Genomic DNA, 20,522 nt, shown 5'->3' with positions numbered 1-20,522 from the left:
CCGCGGACCACCAAAAAAAAAAAAAAAAAAAAAAAAAAAAAAAAAAATCTGCAGACGGGAAAGACACATATATGCAAAAGAAGGAAATGCACCTAAATATTAACAGAGATTGCCTTTAGGTGGTATATCTTAGGCTTCTCAAAAGTTTAATACTATATTTTAACATAATATTTAACAATATATAGAAATTTAAATTTTCTGAATTTTCTAAAATGAGCATGCTTTTATTTTCTCAGCCTCTGCCACATCGCACTTTAACGAAGAAAGAAGGAAGTGCAGTTCCAGTCCAGAGGTAGCTTTCTAGTATCAGTGTTTACAGCATAATCACATTAAGTATCCAAAGGCAAAACTAATGTCTTTAATTCATCAATTAGGGTATACTCAGTTTTGTCTTGGTAATATTTGTTTTAAAACATTATACTAATGTTATGACCCAGTTTTAATTCCTCCAAAATGACTTTCATTTAAAAGTATCGCAATGTTACAGATCTCTTCCTAATTAAATAGTAATTCTGCCACGAATTTGAATGTTTACGAGACGACTTAATTCCCAGATCTTCAGCTATCTCCTATTAATGCCAGGAGTGCAGCAAGTCATTTGGCGGACTGTCTGTGGACCCCGCCTGCAATAAACTGAAGCAGCACTGCAACGCACCTCCCGTTCCTGCCTTGCTGCCCTGCAAATCTTCCAGAGGCCAGTGAGGTCTCAGTGAGCCAGGAACTTATCTGTTCTGACTGCAGCCTTCCTTCCTGGTTTATCCACGTCACATACTGCCGGCTTCTGGGGCAAAAACACTCAGCAGCGATCAGTACAACACATCTTCTACTGAGCCTGGTTGGAAGCTGGAATCATCCCTTGGCCTTAAGGAAACACTCCCGGTCGAATTGGACACCGCTTGTTAATTATGCAGCCCTAACTGGGCAGAAAGAAATACTATACTCATCTTAACAGAGGAGAGAAATATCTGTCCCTCTTACAATAATACCCTTCTGACAAACGCCGGCTCTTTAAACCCATAAATCCTGCAAGAAGCAGCCACCAAAAACGACAGTATAAATATCTTTTGCCTAGTAGTTCCAATTTATAGAATCTAGGTTAAGAAAATGCTCCAGAATAAGGGGAAAGCTTTATGTTCAAAGATACTCCCTGCAGCCCTGTTCACAATTGTGAAATTTTAGAAAATGACTTAAATGTTCAGCAACAGGGGAACATAGGGAAAACTGCAGTTCAGCCATTCAACGGACTATTCCAAAGCCACTGAAAATGATGTTATGTAACACGTTGGAAAACTTATGATATAATGCTAAGTGAAAAAAGGACAAGTACTAAATTATCTTTCTGCTCAGATTACAAGCGTGACAAAAGGAAAAACAGATGCAGAGACCAAAAGTCTGAAGAGAAACAAACCCAAAAAAGCTAACAGTGGGTTAATTAGGACAGCTCCAGAGAGCACCGTCCCCATTCAGGAAAGTGCCTGATAATCTACTTGAGAAGCCCAAGGTCATAGGTCCTCAGAGGAATAAGAAGTAAAAGATGGCTCTACACTGGAAATAAACCAAGGCTGGGGTGGCGGACGGGGTCTAGAGTGAAAAAAAGGAAGGCAGGCTGGGGGAGAAAGGGGAAGTGCCTGGGACCACCCAACGTAGCAGGCGGGTCTTAAAGAACAGGGATCACAAATATGCCGTCGATGATCAGGCTCGCTGCATTGTAAACCCCGCCCCTCTAGTCCCTGACACCTCAGTCTGCTCCTCCCACAAAGGCCCTGTGGGAGTGGTCTCGGGCAGCAGGAGGCAGCACAAGGGACAGGGAAACAATTCATGGTCTAACCCAAAGCAGGAGAAGGCAGAGAGCAGAGCCAGAAATAACCAAGAGAAACCAAGTACACAGAAACTCACAGAAACTGCAGAGGGATACGGCCAGAAATCCAAAGAAAGCACATCTAGGTAACTGGTTATTGGAGGACCCCAGCTGATACCCGAGTTACATCAAACGTGTACACTTCATGCTCTAGGTATGATTTCAAACTGTGCTCCTCTGGCCCCTGCATATCCTAAAGGAGCCTCGGAGGTGCCACTGGGGATACAGGCTCCACTCCTTTGGAAAAAATGTGTATCTTTTGTATCTTTTATATATATTCAGTTTCATCTGGAAAAAAAAGGGAGGGGGGATTTCTGCTGCTAAAAAAAGGATTTAAAAATTTTGAAACACTGGTTCTAATGTGATCCGGTGTCAACAAAGAGTTTTTAGCAGGGAGGTGTCTGATTTGTTCCCTGGGTCCATTCTGGGCACCTTGCAAACAACCCACTGGAAAAAGGACAGACCAGAGGATGTCAGCTGAGGTCCAGCGTCTATACCAGGGCTCAGAAAACTATGGCCCCTGTGTCAAATCCACCCACCACCTGTTCTGGTAAATAAAGTTTTATTGGGACATACCCACACTCATGCATTTACATATTTTCTACAGCTGCATTATGCCGCGACAGCACGACTGAGTAACTGCAACGGAGACCATATGCTCTGCAAAGCCTAAGGTACATAGTACCCAGCCTTTTACTGGAAAAGGTCTGTCTGTTCTGGTCTATACTAGTCCTTGAACTTATGAACAGTAAGCCCTACCTAATGCCCAACAGGAGGCAATCACGACTGCAAACACAGAAGGGGTAAAGGGGAGCTCAGAGGCAGGTGGGGTCACGGGAGGCTGATTCTGCCAACTGAGCCCACGGCTCCATGCCCAGAGGCAGGACAAGGGGCTGACGGAAAGGGCCGAGGGTTACACTAAAGAGAAACACAGCAGATTTATTGAATTCAAAATCTCCAAACAGGGGGTTAGGTACTCTCGGGCCCCCGTACAGTTCAAAGCAACGGTCCCCAAAGTGACACCACCTTAGGAAGAGCTCAAAAGAGACAGCAAGAAATGGACCAGACCTAGCTAGGCCTGATCCATAACCCCAGTGCTTTCCAGCCTGCCAGATAAGGAACGTCAAGTCACAGAGCACGTCATCAGTAAAAAATAAAAATGACTTTTTCCCAATCTCCAACACTTTCAACAACCGTAGCTTTCCCCGGTGATAAATGATGCTCTGAACAACTGGCCTGGGCCCTCGCAGGATCTCCTCTCACCTGGTAACTATTCAAATGTCACTATACTCTGCTTTAGTACGAAGGCAAGACGGCAAATTATCGTTCAAAGCAGGAAACTTTGGCTAGCTTTACGACGCTCAGTGACGCTTGGCTGACCTTGAGAAACGTTGTTTGCCAGGACCGAAGTCTTCTCGGTCTCGCTGTCTTGCTTCTGGTCTCGTGAGAAGGAGGACTTCTCGGACATTTCACAGTCGGACAGCACGTGACAGTCGGACAGCGCGCGGGAGGCTGAGGGCGCAGGAGACTCAGGGAGAATGTGTTGGTAGCTTAAGTTGTCTTCCTCAATCCTTGACCATTGGGATTGAAAGAGAAATCATTTTCCACACTACGATCCCAAACCAGGACCACGACTTAAAGAACACTTAAGATGACTGGCTCTCTGTAATTTACCCATGTTTGCAATGGTGTTCTGGAGGCTTTTTGTTTCCCTAGAGCATTTTTTAGCAAGGATATTCTAAAAACAAACAAAAAAAGGGCTCAGCGGGCTTGATTTGGAGCCAGTGAAGGAGGGGGAGCCACCGTCTGGCTGGTAGTGGAGGGACCCTGAGAGAGGGCATGAGTCAGTGGCAGCTGCTTATCAACTGGCCGCTCTGTACCAGGCAATTTACACAGACTGTCCTCCTTGGTCCTCACAGAATCCCTCTGAGGTAGGGAGGACCATCCTCATTTAGAGCTGCGGGGACGGAGGCGCCTCAGAACCTTGCCCACAGTCTCACAGCTTGTATGTGGCAGAGCACACATCTGAATCCACGTCTGTCTGGCTCCAAGGCCCCAGGAGAATGTGGGGGGGGCCAACCCAAACCCACGAGGTGGACTTATGGGTTTAAAAACCTCAAAACCCTCACGGTCCGCAAGCAGATTCCGGTATCACCATTGAGGCAATCATCTGCTTATTGACCTATATTTCCCAAGGGCCACCTAAGCCGGGAGGAAAACCACCCTGAACTCTGTGAAGAGCCCACGTGAATCCCCATTACCGATAAGCTCCATAATTTAAGCTCTTTTTTCTCCCACTTTTTCCTATTACTTCTTGTCTCATTATTCATGAGCTCAGACAAGAGCAAAGGACTCCAAAGCTGCAACGCATTCATTAACAGGTAAACAGCAGATGCAACTGTGCTCAGACAGCGTGATGGATGCGATGGCTTGCTGCTGCCTTGCAAAGTGCAGAAGGGGCCGAGGGCACCCATTTAATTAGCGTGAGCACTAAGCCTACAGCTGAAAACAGCAGAAGAGAAGGAACAGAAACAAACCTGCCAGAAAGGGAAGGGTGACACGTGGCTGAGGAAGGCCAAAAGAGGCTCCCTGCCATTCTCCAAGCAACCACGGTCGGCTTTCAAAATGGCCAATCTGATCATGTCTAGTCCCAGCTTACTCTCCTTCAAAGACTCCCCTCTTCCTGTAGAACAGGATTTGGGCTCTTAATGCAGTATCTGAGGACCAGCCCAAGGCAGCCCTGCCTGCCTCTCTAGCCTCACGTTCCACGCACCAGCCACGCAGCTCAAAGGGGTCGTGTCTCCGTCACCTCGAGGGGGGACACTCTTCCAACAAGCCACGCCCCGGAGCCTCATGCTTCAGATCTCAGCGAAGACTATCTCCACTCGGGGAGGCCCTTACTGCCCTCTCCGCAGCCTGCCGGTGGGACATGACCCACCGTTATTATCAGGACGGAAGTGGAGGGTTGAACTAGGAGGGGTCTTGAGAATACTGCAGTGGGAAAGGAAAGTTTCTTCTAAACTTACAGAAGCCCTGATTAAAATGTCCTCCAGTGAGCTGTGATACCTCCCTGCCTGCTCACTCTAATGATGCTGGTGGCCTTCATGATGCCAGTAAAATCTAAAACTCTGCACCCCAGCCTGGTCTTTATTTCTTTATTTTGCCCCCAGGAGTCCAAAGGGTCACAACTCCAAAGATGAGGGAAACATCAATAGCACTAACGACAGTCAGAACCTTGAACAAGTCAACAGAGGAGGGCGAGACCTTGACGTTTCCAGTTGGCCACAGAGGCAAGCTAAGAGTGTTTGCAATCCATTTATTCCATGAACATTTTTTAAAAATTCCAACCACATGCCAGATAGCTGGGGCTAGAGCAGGTGTGCAGATATTAGAGAAGTCTTTGCCCTCAAATGGCAATGTGGAATAACAGTAAGAGCCCAGGTGCTGGAGTATAACAGATTCAAGTTCAAATCTCAGTTCTGCCTCTTAATGGCAAGTATGCAACTCTGACCCTCAGGGTCCTCATCCTAAACTGGGAACCATAATGCTCACCTTGTAGGGTCAGAAATAACGGGTGTGAATGCCTAGGGCAGCAGCTGGCACACACCATACCTAGTTAATGCTGTCTCCTTACCTCTTTCAAGGAATCCTGGGCACAGAAAGATAAATGCAGAAGATAGTATCATACCATGTGCTAAGTGCCATAGTGTAATTATGTGCCAACTGCTATAGGAAGGGTCACTGATGCTGGGCTGCAGTGGAGAGATGGGGGTGTCGGGGAGACCAAGGTCCGTTTCCATGTGAACTGACTCTGAAGAAGGACTTTTTTAATTATAAGAGGAAGAAGGCAGAGTGTACCGCTTGTGTACAGGCGTGGTCGGGAGAACAATCAAAAGAAAGATTAAGACTGAAGCATGGGGTACATGATGAAAAGGAAAGATGGGTCAGGCTCAGGAGCCTGGAATTCATCCTGCAAGTATCCAGGAGCCAACAGAAGGAATGTGTCATCTGGGTCAAATCACCCGACAGAGACGCCAAGAGCAACCTAACGCCAATGAATGAAGGCTGCAGGACATACGGCATGAACTTCTGGTTTTGTATGACCACTGTCAGTTGCATAGGTGTTTTTGCTTTATTTACAAGACGCAGGAAACTAATACTCAAAACGCTGGCAGACAAACCTAACCCATAACACCTTCTTACCAAAATGCCACACACTCACCTCTCTCTCAGTTCCTTCTGGGTGTTCATTTCCACTTCAACTGAATTTCCTGGAAGCAGAGATAACATCAAGAAGGAAAACATTAAAAAAAAAAAGTGCTCCCTAATAATTTCTTCCTCATCCATTTGTTTATAAACACTCTTCATAACAGTCCCGGATATTTAAAGTAGGATTACCAAGAATACCACTCAGACTCTAGACTCCTCCTTTATCACTGCTCTGGCACTAGTTCCAGGAGGAAGGTGACAGCACTGAATCTAAAAAGCAATCACATAGGCGCTGCTGGGTGCAGGCTCTTCTTCCTTCTCGAAAACTCTGATACTAACAGAATACAGGCTTGTTATAGGAAACAGGTAACAGAATCAAGAGAAAGAAGATCGCTACCCTCCAGGTACCCACCACAGACGTATTACTGGCTTTCCTTCCATTCTTTCTTCCACGCATTTTGACATGGGTGATACTGTATTACGACTTAATGTTTCACTTTGGCCTTTATTATGAGCATTTCACTATTATGAGCATTTCAGTTATCAAATTGGCCTTAGTAACGGCGTGTTTAATGAGTACATGAATATTCCCTTGGAGGTGGACATGGACCAGTTTCTGCCAGTTCCCTAGCTGATGTCTAGGCCCTCTCCAATTTTTCACTTTTAAAAAATAAATAAAATAAACATCTTTGTGCATACAGCTCTATCTACACTGAAACTGCCTCCTCCGGAAAGGCTCTCAGAAGTGGGATTCCTAGGACAAGGAGGCTGTGAGTGCAGCTAAAAAAGCAGGTGCCTGCAGCAGGGGGAATGACTAGAAGAAATGACAAAAGAAAACAAAGTAAGTGGCTCAGAACGCAGTAGGGGACAATGCTCTGCACCCCCTGCGTGTCATCATGCGCTGTTTGAAAGGAACACGTGAGCCCAGATTTCAGAGATGAACAACTTTCGTTTAAAGATACTTCAGAACGCTGGAAACTGCACACTGGGAGGAGCTCTTTGAAGAAGCGAACGCGTGGCTAAAGAAAAGAACAGGCCTTCTACAGCAGCACTGGAAAAATGAGACTATAATTAAACTGCACCCACACGTACCATTTTCAAAACTACTCATAAAAGGAAAAGTTCTCAAACACCACAGTGCGGAGGAGAAGATCACGGGAGACACGCACATCTGCTCTGTATCTTGTGGTTCCCACCCACAAGCTCCCCAGGCCGGCTGGGTGGCTGCCAGGGCTCCCTCTCCACCCACCGGGCCGGGCCCCAGGCACCAGCACCACGCAGGGCACACGGGCTCTGGGATGGGCGCTGAGGGCGGGTCCTCGGTAGCCACTGTCTCCTTCAGGCCTCACAATAACCCTACGGGCACAGTGTCCGGATCTCCGCTTGAAGGTAAAGACGTGAAATCCAGGAGGTTGAATGTTCCCACTCTCCCACGCTCCCCACTTCCCACTCTCACCTACTTTACTGCTTCGGTGAAGCAAGGGCAATGGAGACATTCTCACAGCTGGCCCACCATAAATCTACATCTCCATCCTCTGGTTCCATCGCGACCGAAACTGGTGTGATATCTGGACTCCCCAAGAGGTAGGGAGAGGTTGACAGGCCTCCGCCCCAGGGGATGCTCTCAAGGGCTCCCCCTCTCTGTCCTCTGCATCCCACCTCAAGGGGGGAATCTACGTCTGATACCCCTGACTGGTCAGTTTCCAAGACCCTGACATTCCAAGTTCCACGTGAACGGGCAGGGATGAGTGTACCTTAGAAGAAGAACTCACTTGGCATTTTCCTCTCACACCTGCACAGGGCTGCTTACTAATGTTCAGTTAATGATACGATTTTGGCCCTTAGACCCTAAGGATGGGCCGTCTGCCCCAGCCTAGCCTTCCAAAGAGCTCAGGGCTCTACATGTACTAGCCAGGCAAGCAATAATGTGACATCTGCTTCACATTTACCATCGTTCTTTTTTTTTTTTTTTGTGGTATGCGGGCCTCCCTCTGTTGTGGCCTCTCCCGTTGCGGAGCACAGGCTCCGGACGCGCAGGCTCAGCGGCCATGGCTCACGGGCCCAGCCGCTCCGCGGCATGTGGGATCCTCCCGGACCGGGGCACGAACCCGGTTCCCCTGCATCGGCAGGCGGACGCGCAACCACTGCGCCACCAGGGAAGCCCTACCATCGTTCTTTAGAGGCACGTGCCTCAGGGACCACAACTGGCCCAGCACAGGCTTCAAGCATTCTGGCTCACCTAACCGTAAACTCATCTTAAAACCAGCAAAAGGGGCTTCCCTGGTGGAGCAGTGGTTGAGAGTCTGCCTGCCAATGCAGGGGACGCAGGTTCGTGCCCCGGTCCGGGAAGATCCCACATGCCGCGGAGCGGCTGGGCCCGTGGGCCATGGCCGCTGAGCCTGTGCGTCCGGAGTCTGTGCTCCGCAACGGGAGAGGCTGCGGCGGTGAGAGGCCCACGTACCGCTAAAAAAAAAAAAAAAAAAAACCGGCAAAAAAACTCTCCTCGATTTCTAACAAAGTCCACAATCACCGAAGGAGTCCATGACCCGGATGCCACCAGCGACCCTGGGCACCCCTTCTTCAAACCAGAGATGCTTTGGGGAGCCTGTAATGACTCAACAATTGTACTCCACTCGTTTCGCTTCCACCACAGAGTTCTTTAAAACCAAGTGACAAATTGTTGTTGTGGGACTCATAGGGAGATCGTCGGTACAACTGATGCACTGAATTTCTTGGTGGAATCTGCCTTTACACAGGTGACAGGGTACCATCTGTCAGGCTATTGCAGAAGCTGAGGAAGCACGTCATGGAAACACTCTCCCATCTCTCAGGCAAATCTTATTGCTACACCTAAAAAGCTGTGGAGTATGTGGCAGTGGGGGGGTTTCATCTTTCCAAATAAAGAGACATCTAGTTATCCGATACATAGCTGAACAAGCACGAGAATCACGATGCAGGACAGGCTTGTAACTGATGGACCCGCCTTCAGTCCCCTCCCCTCACTGACCCCTCTGTACTCGGCCACCACGTAAGAAGCCTCTTTTGAAATGGTACTCCCTAGGTCAAAACCCATCAATTGTCCAAAATTAAGTTCAAATACCAGAGCCTGGCATCTCCTACATGACCTAGATGTTTCTTCCTTTCCGTCTCACTGGTAATTCATGTTCAATATTTACAGTCCTCCTCCCGGGTGCCTGTGCCCAACACTGAAGATACAGAGATGAATGAGGGGCCTGACCCAGTGAGCTCACAGCTGAGTGGGGACGGTGGACCCAAAAGACAACTACATGACAGTGCTGTGACAGAGGCGGCATCGGATGCTGGGGGAGGACCCACAGAGGAGACAAGCACGATCCAGCCTGGACCATCAGAGAATTTACAGGAGGTGACAACTGATCTAGATCTTTCAGGCAGGAAAGAACTGCTTTATAAAAGTAAGAAGAAGCTAAGGTGCTGTGTGGAGGGCAGATTCCACAGATACTCAGGAGAGTACACTCAGTACAGTATGTCCATTCTATCGGACAGCCTGGCTCACGTAGCTAACCAGAGCTTGCACGCCCCATCACCACTCCTAAGACACGCTTTCCCACCAGCTGTGAGTCTTCCCAGTGTGGAAGACTGAGCTCCAATATCCTTTCCCCCTGGAAGCCTCCCTTCAGAGTCCACAGTGCCCCCCGCTCCAAGCTCAACTATGTGGGCCAGACAGGCAGAGCACATTTCATCCAAGGGCACCCCAGAGCCAGGTCCATACCACACAAACCTCCCAGCAGCAGCATCAAATCCTGACCGGGCACTACCTGTCTGGTCCCTTCCCAGGCTGGGAGGCCAGGACAAGACCAGGCCCCCACCTTCCAGGAGCTTACGCTCTGAAGAAATAAGATACGCCCACAAGAAATCATTGCTGTCACCTCCTGAGCTCCCAGTACTGGCCAGGAGGACACCAGATGCTTTAATAATCTCATTTAATCCTCACCAATAACTCTGCCAGACAGGTGCTATTACCTCACAGAGGAAATCTGACCCTTAACCACAAAGCTGGGATTTGAACTCAGGCCTGTCGGGTTCCAAAGATTCTGTTCTCTCCACCCCATCACATGGCCCCCGTCACAAGGCCAGAAGTGATGCCGTATGCGAGCTACAACCAACCCGGCAACAAAGAAAATGAATAGGTTTGCTTTCACTTGAAGTGAACAAAGGAAGCTTCCTGGAGGATGGGCAGAATTTCTAGAAGTGGAGAGGGAGTAAAAGCCTTTTAGAAAAGGACTGATTTGAACAAAGTCCCAGAAGTGGGGAAATGCAAAGCCAGGCCCACGGAAATTGTTGACAAGGACACCCAATTTGAAAGGAGTGTGAGGGGCACGACCTCATGGGGGTCAAGTTAGGCTGTGAAAACAAGCTGCCTGGGCTCAAATCCAGACTCGGCCACTTCCTGTGTGACCTTGAGCAAGTACATTAACCTCTCTGTTCCTCATTATTAAATGAGGATATTAAATAGTAAGCTGAGAACAATGCCTGGCATACAGTAAGACCAGCCCTCCTCATTGGTTCTCCTTCATAATCATCATTATCATCCCGAGCTTAGAGGGCTGGAAAAGGCAGACCCTGGAAGCCCCTGAAAGAAATGGATGCTTCGGGTCAGAAGAGAGTGGATATATGTATATGTATAACTGATTCACTTTGCTGTACACCTGAAACTAATACAGCATTGTAAAGCAACTCTACTCCAATAAAAATTAATTTTAAAAAAAGAAATGGATGTTTAGGGTTCACCCCTGTGGCAAAGGAGCACCAAGGGAAGGGATCCCAGCACTGTCTTCTACTCATGTGGCTAAACCCTCACACACACGGTGAGCTCGCTGAGGACAGGGACTATCTCACCATCTTCCTCCTCGGCACTCACTCAAAACTACCTGAAGACAAAAACACGGCCTCCCTGATTGATGCTGCTGCTCTCAGGAGGTACCACGGACAAGGATATGGTGGAAAACCTGGGACTGCAACACCAGTCCGTGATCTATTTGGGGTCTCAACCCGCTTTGAGAATCTAAAACTTATAGACAATCACCCCAGAAAAACACCCACACTCACAAAATCTTGCAGGGCTCCAGACCCCCAGTGAACTCCCTAGCCTAGGGAGCGAGAAAAGGATCCCAGCTTTAATCCTTACCAGCACTAAGAAAGCACACCACCATCCTACCTCTTGGGTTCTACCAATTAAGTATCATTAAAGAAATAGCAAGGATATGCACAAAGATTCCAATCCACTGTCCTTTATCATAGCCCCAAACTGGAAACGACCTAAATATCCATCTAATGGGGAATAATTATGATACATTCATACAAAAGAATGCTCTGCAGCCACTAAAACCTACAACGTAGATTAACATTTATTATCTATAACTGAACAAAGAGAGAGGTTGCAAATCATCCTACTTCCACCAAAAATACACACACGTATAAAAAAGGTCTGGAAAGTATACACTCCAGGGTGTTCATGTTTTGCTGTACAAATGATAAAATTAGGGGAGCATTAGCTTATCTGCTATCCCACAATAAACATGTACCGCTTTGTATTAATAAAAAAAAAAGGGGCTACATTTAAATTTTTTAAGAACTCACGCTACGCAACTACCTCAAATATAAAATTACTTTATGCTAAGCTCATTTCATAATTCAGGAGCCAGACTCTTCAGATGGCATCCCAGAAAGACCCACCTCTGTTACATTTTATTCTCTAAGAAAAAGAGCTGCCGTAGTGAGGTTCCTGAGACTTTTATGCCTTTTGTAGAAGAGAATTAAGTTCTGTGTTTGTGGTGTCTTCTAAGCCCAAAATGCTTCTGCTTCCAGACCCACAGGAAACAAGAAGTGAGATCTCCTTGGGCTTGTCAAGGTAAATAACTAAAAAATAAATCAAGGGGAGGCGGGTGGATGAGGGAGGGAGGGCATCTGGTGCCAGAGGCAGTCTCTCTCAGCCTCCCACTCCCAGGTTGAGGGCCTGTAGGAAGAAAAGAGACAGATGGAAAATGCCTCGGGCCAGGAAGACACAGCTCTCTCTTGAGGACCCACTTATCCCTCCAATAGTAAAATGGAAACTAGCTTATTTGGAAAACCTTAGCCAGAAAAAAAGTGGATTTTGTAAAGCTAGAAAAAGTCAAGCGCTGCTGTGTCAGAGGTCCCGGGAGCTGGTACTAGAAAATCAGCCTGCGACACGCCTAAGCGGTTGGGCCCTTTTTAAAAATGGAGGAAAAACATTCCCTGGGCCCAGAAGGCCAAACTACCGCCACGTTCTATCTTGGCATCACACTGAACACACGTGGACCCTCGTGACCCATCTGTGTGGATGTATGAAGGCACGAAGACTGAGGTCAAATCCAGGTTCTGCCATGTCAGTTGTGACTTTGTGCAACTGACCTCCCTCTGTTAAGGCCAAGTTCCTCACATAAATCAAGTTGTTCTGAGGATGAAGCCCCCAGGCTCACAAGTGCAGATGCGAGTTAAGCACTCAGGACTCCAGGGCCATGCACCGAGCCACACACTCTGCCAAGGCCTCACGTCCATGATTTAACTTGACCCTCATGACTCACAAAGGAAAGCCTTTGACGCTGAGCAGAGAGCGGTCATGACCTGACTTACACTTTGTAAAGGCCACTCTGACTACAGTGAAAACGGACCGCTGTGGGACAAGGGTGGAAGCACAGAGGCCAGAGGAGAGGACCGCAACCACCCAGGTGAGGTGACGGCAGCCAGCTGGAGCCGTGGCGGCAGGGAGGGGGAAACCCGCTCAGATCTGGAACCGGCGCTGAAGGCAGGGCTTCAAAGGGGCAGCCAGTGGGGTGGGCAGGAGTACTGACTCTGAATGGTGTCCTCTTAGGAGCCAAGGGAGGACGAGATTCCCCAGGGAAGAAGGAGCAACCGCATCCACTCTCGGAGGGTTAGGAAAGATTATCAGTAGTGTGTGTGTGTGTGTGTGTGTGTGTGTGTGTGTGTGTGTGTGTGTGTGTGTGTGTGTGTGTGTGTGTGTCTACAGAGAAAAAGAGAATGAGAGAGCAAACATGGCAAAACGGATGAAGCTGGATGAAGGTATAAGGGAGATCTTTGTTGAGATCTCAAAAAAATGCAAATTATTATTTTTTAATTGTAATGCGATAACATCTATTCAAGTACCTAGCACGTAGCAAAGGTTTTCTTTCATCCTTTCTCTGACCACCTCTGACCCTTGAATATGTTGTTAACCGATGAAAGTTTGGGTTTTCTTGTTTGTTTGTTTTGTTTGTCGCTGCCAACATTTAAAATCCACAAGTCTTTACCTGCCAAACCCCGGTTTCCATCTTCTCTTGAAAATTTGGAGGAACTGACAACCACGTGGCCACGCCTCACCAGCCTGGCCCCTGAGGCCCCTCCACTGGACCCCAGGTTTGGAACACTGCAGACTGCCAACCACGCAGAAGTGGCCACCGGGAGGAAGCAGCCACCAGAAGGAAGCAGCGGCCAGTGGGGCTCTGCCATAATCTCATCAGGGCAGAGGGGCGGAAGGTGAGGCCAAGGAGTCCGTTCCTCCCGGGCCCCTCCAAGAAGTCCTGGATCAATTCCTGATGGGTCTTAAGATCCGCAGTCCCTCGCCCCACTTACCCTTGAGAAACAGATTTTCCAACTGCTTCAGCAGCTCCGCGCACTGATTCAGCTGCTCCTGGAAACCCTCGGCCACACGGCAATCCACGTCGCTGGCCTGCAGCAGCTCCTCAAAGGCCTTGATCATGGTGTTCATGTGCCGATGATAAATGACACAGATGCCGTGGCTGTCCTTAATCTGCTGTCGTTGAAGGGAGAGCTCCCTGGCTTGGGACTGAACTAACGAATCATATCTGATAAAAGGAGGGAAAAGAAAATGCTAGGACTGTTTTAGAATTGAATTTCCATGACTTTAACACTAATTGGAGAAATGACAGAGCACAATTTTGAAAAGTCTGCAGCTATGCAAGTATCTATACTTTTAGAAAAATTGCAACTGTACAAGGTCACTCCTCCTTCAATTTCAAAACAGCCAACACATGCTGGAACAAAGGTTGTTCTGCAATATTTTTAACCTTACGAAGCCCCCAATTAAAGTACAGATTGGCAAGGACTCAGGAGAACAATTAGTTTCCACTCACTCTTCAAAAATACTACTCCGAATTGTAGAAACGAGTGCTCCCAGGGTCAGGGGACCCAGCACAAATTCTCACGAAGGACAGTAAAGAAACTGTAAGGCCGGAAAACAAAAACAGGACTCTCTCCTCTCACATGAAAGGTCAGAGGATAATCATAATCCTAACTACCATTTACGGAGGGTCTATGACCTGTCAGCCACTGAATTAAGTGTTTTTTTATAAGTTATCTGTTCCTCTCAATCTCGCAACAACTGTATGAACACCCCGTTTACAGGAGAGGAAACTGACTCTTGGAGATGGCAGGTTGGTTAAACAGTGAAGACTTCTCACTCAAACACAGCTCTGCCTTCAAAGCCCAACTTTGTTACTGCAGTGAGGGGGATGGACCTAGAGTCTGTCATACAGAGTGAAGTAAGTCAGAAAGAGAAAAACAAATACCGTATGTTAACACATATATATGGAATCTAAGAAAAAAAAAAATGGTTCTGACGAACCTAGGGGCAGGACAGGAATAAAGACGCAGACGTAGAGAATGGACCTGAGGACACGGGGAGGGGGAAGGGTAAGCTGGGACGAAGTGAGAGAGTGGCATGGACATATATTCACTCCCAAATGTAAAATAGATAGCTAGTGGGAAGCAGCCGCATAGCACAGGGAGATCAGCTCGGTGCTTTGTGACCACCCAGAGGGGTGGGAGGGTGACACAAGAGGGCGGGGATATGGGGATGTATGTATACATATAGTTGATTCACCCTGTTATACAGCAGCAACTAACACAACACTGTAAAGCAATTATACTCCAATAAAGATGTCAAAAAAAAAAAAAAAAAGCCCAACTCTGTCCATACAACACCACCTCCTGATGCCACATCCGTCTTTCCCTACGTGAGCCCACAAGTATTGGTCGGCACTGAGAAAAACGCAAGTTCAGGAAAGCGTGGCTCTGTCTTCCTTACCAACTGTGGGCACAGGAAGCTGGCCGCAGCGTGGCTTGCCAGAGACCCTGACCCTTCCGTTCGCCGTGTCCCCCATTCCCTGAAACGATGACTGGCGACCACCTTCAACCCCACGTAAGCACAGAGAGATCACGTGAAGGCGCTGCGGGTGGGGCCGGTTTAATGGACGAGAAAGAGCCCGAGCATCAGCACAGGGCACCGTGGACCGGACCAGCTGGCTCTGAGAACCCTCCCAGGCCACCTTCTCAGTCACAGCAGCCTCTCTGGGGCCCCCTTTCCTCAGCTACAAACACACGGTTTAAGAACACCTCGTTCTCAGGCGACTGTGAGGGTTAAGCAAGAGAAGCGCCTAAGCAGGGGTCTGACCCAGCCGCCTTCAGCCGCACTGTCTGGGAAGTCTTGAAACTTGCACTCTGGCCCCTGACAATTCAGAACAATGTGTTTTGTCTCAAATTAGTGACGAATGAAGGTCAGCTTTACAAATGACCCCATGCTTGTCGAATCTCGTGAAGCAAAACCGTATACACCTATGCCCGTAAAACGTGTCTTCGTGACCTGAGGATTCTTCTCTTTCAACACAGGCTTATTTCTCTAAGATGACCTTGAAGGGTAAAGATGTGGCCAGTATTGACTTTCCCCCCACCCTGCCTAGGACATCCGTTTCAGCACCGCCCTCTCCCCGCCGAAGCCCTCCACCTCGCCACCCCGCCGCCGGCACAGTAAAAGCCATTAACAGGGTCGGGGTAAACACTGCCATTCGGCAAACTTACTATAACTCACCAAGTGACTGGCATAAAACCTTTAACCCCGGGTCCCCAGCCTGAGGAGGGCAAAAGCTGCTTGGCCAATTTCAGAAGACACAGACTAGTATGGGCACAGCCACTGTTCCTTGTGGCCTCACGTGTCACTTCCCCGCAGACGTAGCTGCCTTAACGGTGCCTTCAAGCCTTCCCCAGCTCACACCGGACCCCCATCACAGGGCAGCATTCATTTCCTTTTAGCTCAGGGGCGCCGACCTAGTGGCAAGTTGGGGAACTGCAGGCTTAAACGTGGGAGAAGACAGGTGGGACATACCTTGAGGGTGAGAGATCTCTGAACTTATTCTGCAGGTTATGGATTTCACCGAAAAGCTCCATGTTCAGATTCTTCTTCTGCAGCTCAGATTCCTGGTCTACCAGCTGCAGTCTGAGGCTCTCCAGCGCCCGGCCGTCAGTCATCTCTGGGGCCAGCGGGTGGAAGATTTTCATGTGTTTCACATAACGTACTTGGTGCAAACTTGAAAAGGTCATTTCTTCTTCGTCGGTACCACCCTTGGACTTGTTCAAGCCGTCCTGGGCCCCTTCTCTCCCACACAAAACTGTGATGATGGCCTCACTGAACTGGGAGTGCTTTTGAAGCTGCAATATGAAGTTCCGGTAGACCTCGAGCTCGGTTTCCAAGTCACAGATTTTCCGTTTTAAGGTTTCTTTATCGTTTGAGGTATCGCCGTTCTCCAGCTGATCGGTCTCAACCACACTGACTTTAGCGGAAAACTGACTCTTAGGACTCAAGTATGTAGCTACTACGGAAGTGGGGCCTGGAAAATCTTCAGAAGGATTCTCTTCGCATGGTGGAAAGATGGCAAGGTCATCAGGCTGGTAAATTTCGGAGTCTGAAAATCAAAACACATTTATGTCGGTGTCTCCATCTCCACTGCTGAAATCCATCCCCCTCGGTCCTTCCTCACAGCCACCGCCAAGCAGAAAGCACTGCGGGAGCCTCCCACCAAGCCCCTCTGGCTCTTGGCCTTCCCTCTTCACTCTCAATCCATCCTCTTCCTCAGAGCAACTGTTCTAATCTAAAAAGTGAATTCAACCACGAAAACCACCAACTCCCACCTAAATCGAAACTTCTTCTCACAGCATCTGAGACCCTGCTTGATCTACTTCCCGGCAACCTTTTCAGGAACATCCCCTGGCACCACCTATGGAGAGTCCCTACTAAATTAACCATAATTCCCTGCACACACCAGGCTGCTCATGCCTCCACGCTTTTGCATGTGCTGTTCCCCCTGCCTGGAATACGCCTGGCTCCCTACTTAACCCCTCCTCAGTGAACTCCTCCTCATCCTTCAACACCTAGATCTGATTTTCTCTCCTCCGCAAGCCCGTCTTCAAGCTATGCAAAACAGTCACTCCCCTCTGTGCTTCCACAGCACCTTATACGTAACACCCGAGACAGACGTACCACGTGCTCGGTGCTAGCATATGACTGACAACTGGCTTATTCATTTATTTACACAGCACTTAGTTACTTGGGCTCCTCTCTCCCTCACTGGACTGCAAGTTCCTTCCCAGCAGGGACTGGCCTTTCATCTTCACATTCTCAGTGCCCTGTTCAGCACCCAGCCCAGACCTGGTGTAAAGGAAGGGCTGAAAAAATACTGAGGAATGAGTGAAGGAACATCAAAAACCAGTAATTCTAAAACCCACAGCAGATGAGAGTCGTCCTCTCATTTCCACATCGACAAGTTTCCGGAGATGCCATGATGTCCCCTGTAGCAAGCTGTTTCACTGACTCACAATCCTACCAGGAAATATCTCCTTACAGCTAGTTTAAATCCCCAGGTATGTGGCCAAACTCCTGTGGGAGGCGGAATGGTACTGCAGAACGAATACGCAGCTTTGAAGCCAAAGAGAAGAGGGCGCATACCCAGCTTTGCTACTTGCTGGCTGCACAGCATTAGGCAAGTAACTCACTGCCCAGAGCCTCAGTTTCCCCAAAGAGATGTCTTATGTGCTTGTTGTGAGGTTTCAAGGTCGGGCCTGAGTCTCGAGCTTCTGTCCTTAACCACATACCACAATGCCTGCTGTCCAGGGAAAGCTCAGCTCAATACAAGGAGCGGTTTGAATACTTAAGAAGCAGCAGAATATAGCAGAAAAACCCATCTCTGAAATCCAACGGATCTGGTTTCACACTCTGGCTCTGCCACTTACTAGCTGCGTGACCTTAGGCAGGTGACTTACCCTCTCTGAGCCTCAGTAGCTTCATTTGCAAAATGGAGAGAACATCAATTACTGCGAAGGCTAAGGCTTCTGTTTTGCTTTCAGGATCAAACGGGACAATACCCGCAAAAAGGCTAACAGTGTCTGGCACGCAGAACGCGAAGGAGACCAACGAATACGAATATCCTTTGCTTCCCTGAAAGTGCTGAAAGATGGAAGAGGACGCCTATCACAGGAGGCTCGCGAACAAAGGCTCGTGGACGTGGGGAAACACTGCCGGGGCAGCAGTGCGGGTTGGATGAGATGACCTAGGAGGCCTCTCAGAAGGAGAGGCACACACAAAGCCTCGTCAGACTGTATATTCCAATTTCTGGGCTCTGCGGCTGCTCCTCGTGGCTTTAAGCCCGTTCTTGCCTCTCTGCTCGTGATGCAAACACCATAAAATAAACTTTTTTATTTTAGAAAGCTGCCGCTACGTGACCTCAAGGAAGCACTCCTGATGGAGCATTATTAGCGCACAAAATTTGTTAGAAAAACTCATCTCTTGAGGTCCTTTAGGGTGGAGACCATGTCATTCACCTGTTTCTCCAGTGTCTGGCATGGGGCCTGGAGCAGAGAAGGTACTCAGTAAGTCCTGCTGGCTGAACGAGTGTAAGAGACACAGAGGGAGAAATCTCAACAAGGCTTTTTTCCAGTGAATCACACTCCAAGATAAGGAAATATCTTTGCTATAACAACCTCACGATAATGGAATTTCAAGGCAAGAAGTGATGTTCACTCATGGGAATAAAGATCCGTTTTGATGACTTTCGTTAAGTAATCACGAGGCAAAGACAAATGTAAGCCCTGTGCACGTGTCCTTTCGTGACACAGACTGTTTAGACGCACGCACACGCGCGCACACGCGCACACACACCCTCATCATGACTGGGAGGTGTCATCCTCACATCCACGCTTAGACCTCCACTTTAAACTCTGCTCCTTACAACACACTCAGACGCTTGACACTCAAAATTTTGACTTGAGAACTGTCCCTAACCTACAGCAACCTGTGGCTTCGCAGAGGCAAGGATCTGACTTCTAGGCTCCCAGGCCGGAGTGCGGCAAGTCTCATGCTCAGCGTCAGCACGGCGATGCGGCTTTGCATTCTCTGCTCCGTGGCCCTCGATAAAGGCCCAAAGGAGGATTTTTTTCATTTAAAAAAATCACTGCATAGAGGGTGCGAGAGATGGAGGATTATAAGCCGTAGTGTACCGTGTGAACCTGCAGGTGTACCAAGGCGTCAGGACACATAACTATGTGCTGGGGCCTGGCCCAGGCACCCAGCTCCTCACCTATGCTGTCCACTTAATCGTCACAACAACCCTGTGAGGCGTCACTCATGACCCCATTTTACAAAAGAGGAAATTGAGGTTTAGAGATAAGAACTTGCCCAAGGTTCAAGGCAAGTAAGCAGCAGAGCCCCCCTGTCCAAGCCTGGTGGTCCAACCGTCTGAATACTGCCTCCTGATATATCCCTCCTGCAACTGGGGTCCCCAGCTCAGGGGGGCGTAACAAGGAAAGACAGCCCTCAGTCCTCGATGAGAAGGCCAGTAATGACTGTGGCACCCCCTTCATCCATTTCTCAAGTTTCTGTCCAGGAGCTACTGAGGAAGAGCCAGCAGTGAAGCCATCACAGGCAGTACCAGCCTTGTGGAGGGCAGTCACTGAGCAAAGGTGCTACGAGACCAAAACGTGGCGGGCTGATGGGAATGTTCAGGAAGGCCTTCCCTGGAAAGTGACGTTTAAGCAGAGACCGGAAGGATGAGGCATCAGCTGGGCAACAGTTAAAGGGAGGAAATTCAGGCGGAGACAAGCACAATAAGAAAAAGGAAAAAAGGCCACTAATGATGCGGGTTTGAGAGGAAAGGGGAAACTGCCAGTCAGTCAAGAAGCCTTTAGTAACCAACTAACCACGAACGAGAAATCAAAAGATGTCCCCAGGACCATTTATTTACATTATAGGAAACGGTGCAGTTCTGGACCTTCCTACAGTTCAGCTAAGGGCACTTGATCATCTGGGAGAGTGGCTTTCTCCTCAAAGCCCAGAACACGCGGAAGCCTGTGACCACGTATTCAGTGTACTGACTGGAGGCCTTGGGAGGCATACGCCATTGGGAACAGGGCCCACAGCTCAGTATTTCCCCAGAGACTGTATTTCCCCATGGCCACCTCATGACAAATTTAGGATCCTGAAGACAATGATTTCTTTTTTTTTTTTTTTTTTTTGGGTGGGGAGAGGTACGCGGGCCTCTCACTGCTGTGGCCTCTCCCGCTGCGGAGCACAGGCTCCGGACGCGCAGGCTCAGCGGCCATGGCTCACGGGCCC

General features: G+C 48.6%; 1 protein-coding gene across 1 annotated transcript in view; it reads right to left on the bottom strand.

Annotated features, from left to right (window-relative positions):
• The window catches only part of CDK5RAP2 (CDK5 regulatory subunit associated protein 2), a 197,073-nt gene that overhangs the window by 27,562 nt on the left and 148,989 nt on the right, over nt 1-20,522 (bottom strand). Inside the window, exons 24-27 of the mRNA XM_028493591.2 lie at nt 16,245-16,821; nt 13,697-13,929; nt 6,081-6,129; nt 3,239-3,429 (exon numbers count right to left, since the gene is read on the bottom strand). Coding sequence (XP_028349392.1) covers nt 3,239-3,429; nt 6,081-6,129; nt 13,697-13,929; nt 16,245-16,821 — 1,050 coding nt within the window. The remainder of the gene's footprint in view (nt 1-3,238; nt 3,430-6,080; nt 6,130-13,696; nt 13,930-16,244; nt 16,822-20,522) is intronic.

The sequence above is a fragment of the Physeter macrocephalus genome, chromosome 9, assembly GCF_002837175.3.
Source record: "Physeter macrocephalus isolate SW-GA chromosome 9, ASM283717v5, whole genome shotgun sequence".
In the NCBI taxonomy this organism is placed as follows: domain Eukaryota; kingdom Metazoa; phylum Chordata; class Mammalia; order Artiodactyla; family Physeteridae; genus Physeter; species Physeter macrocephalus.
The sequence above is the reverse complement of the archived record's forward strand: the minus strand, read 5'-3'. Positions and strand labels throughout refer to the sequence as shown.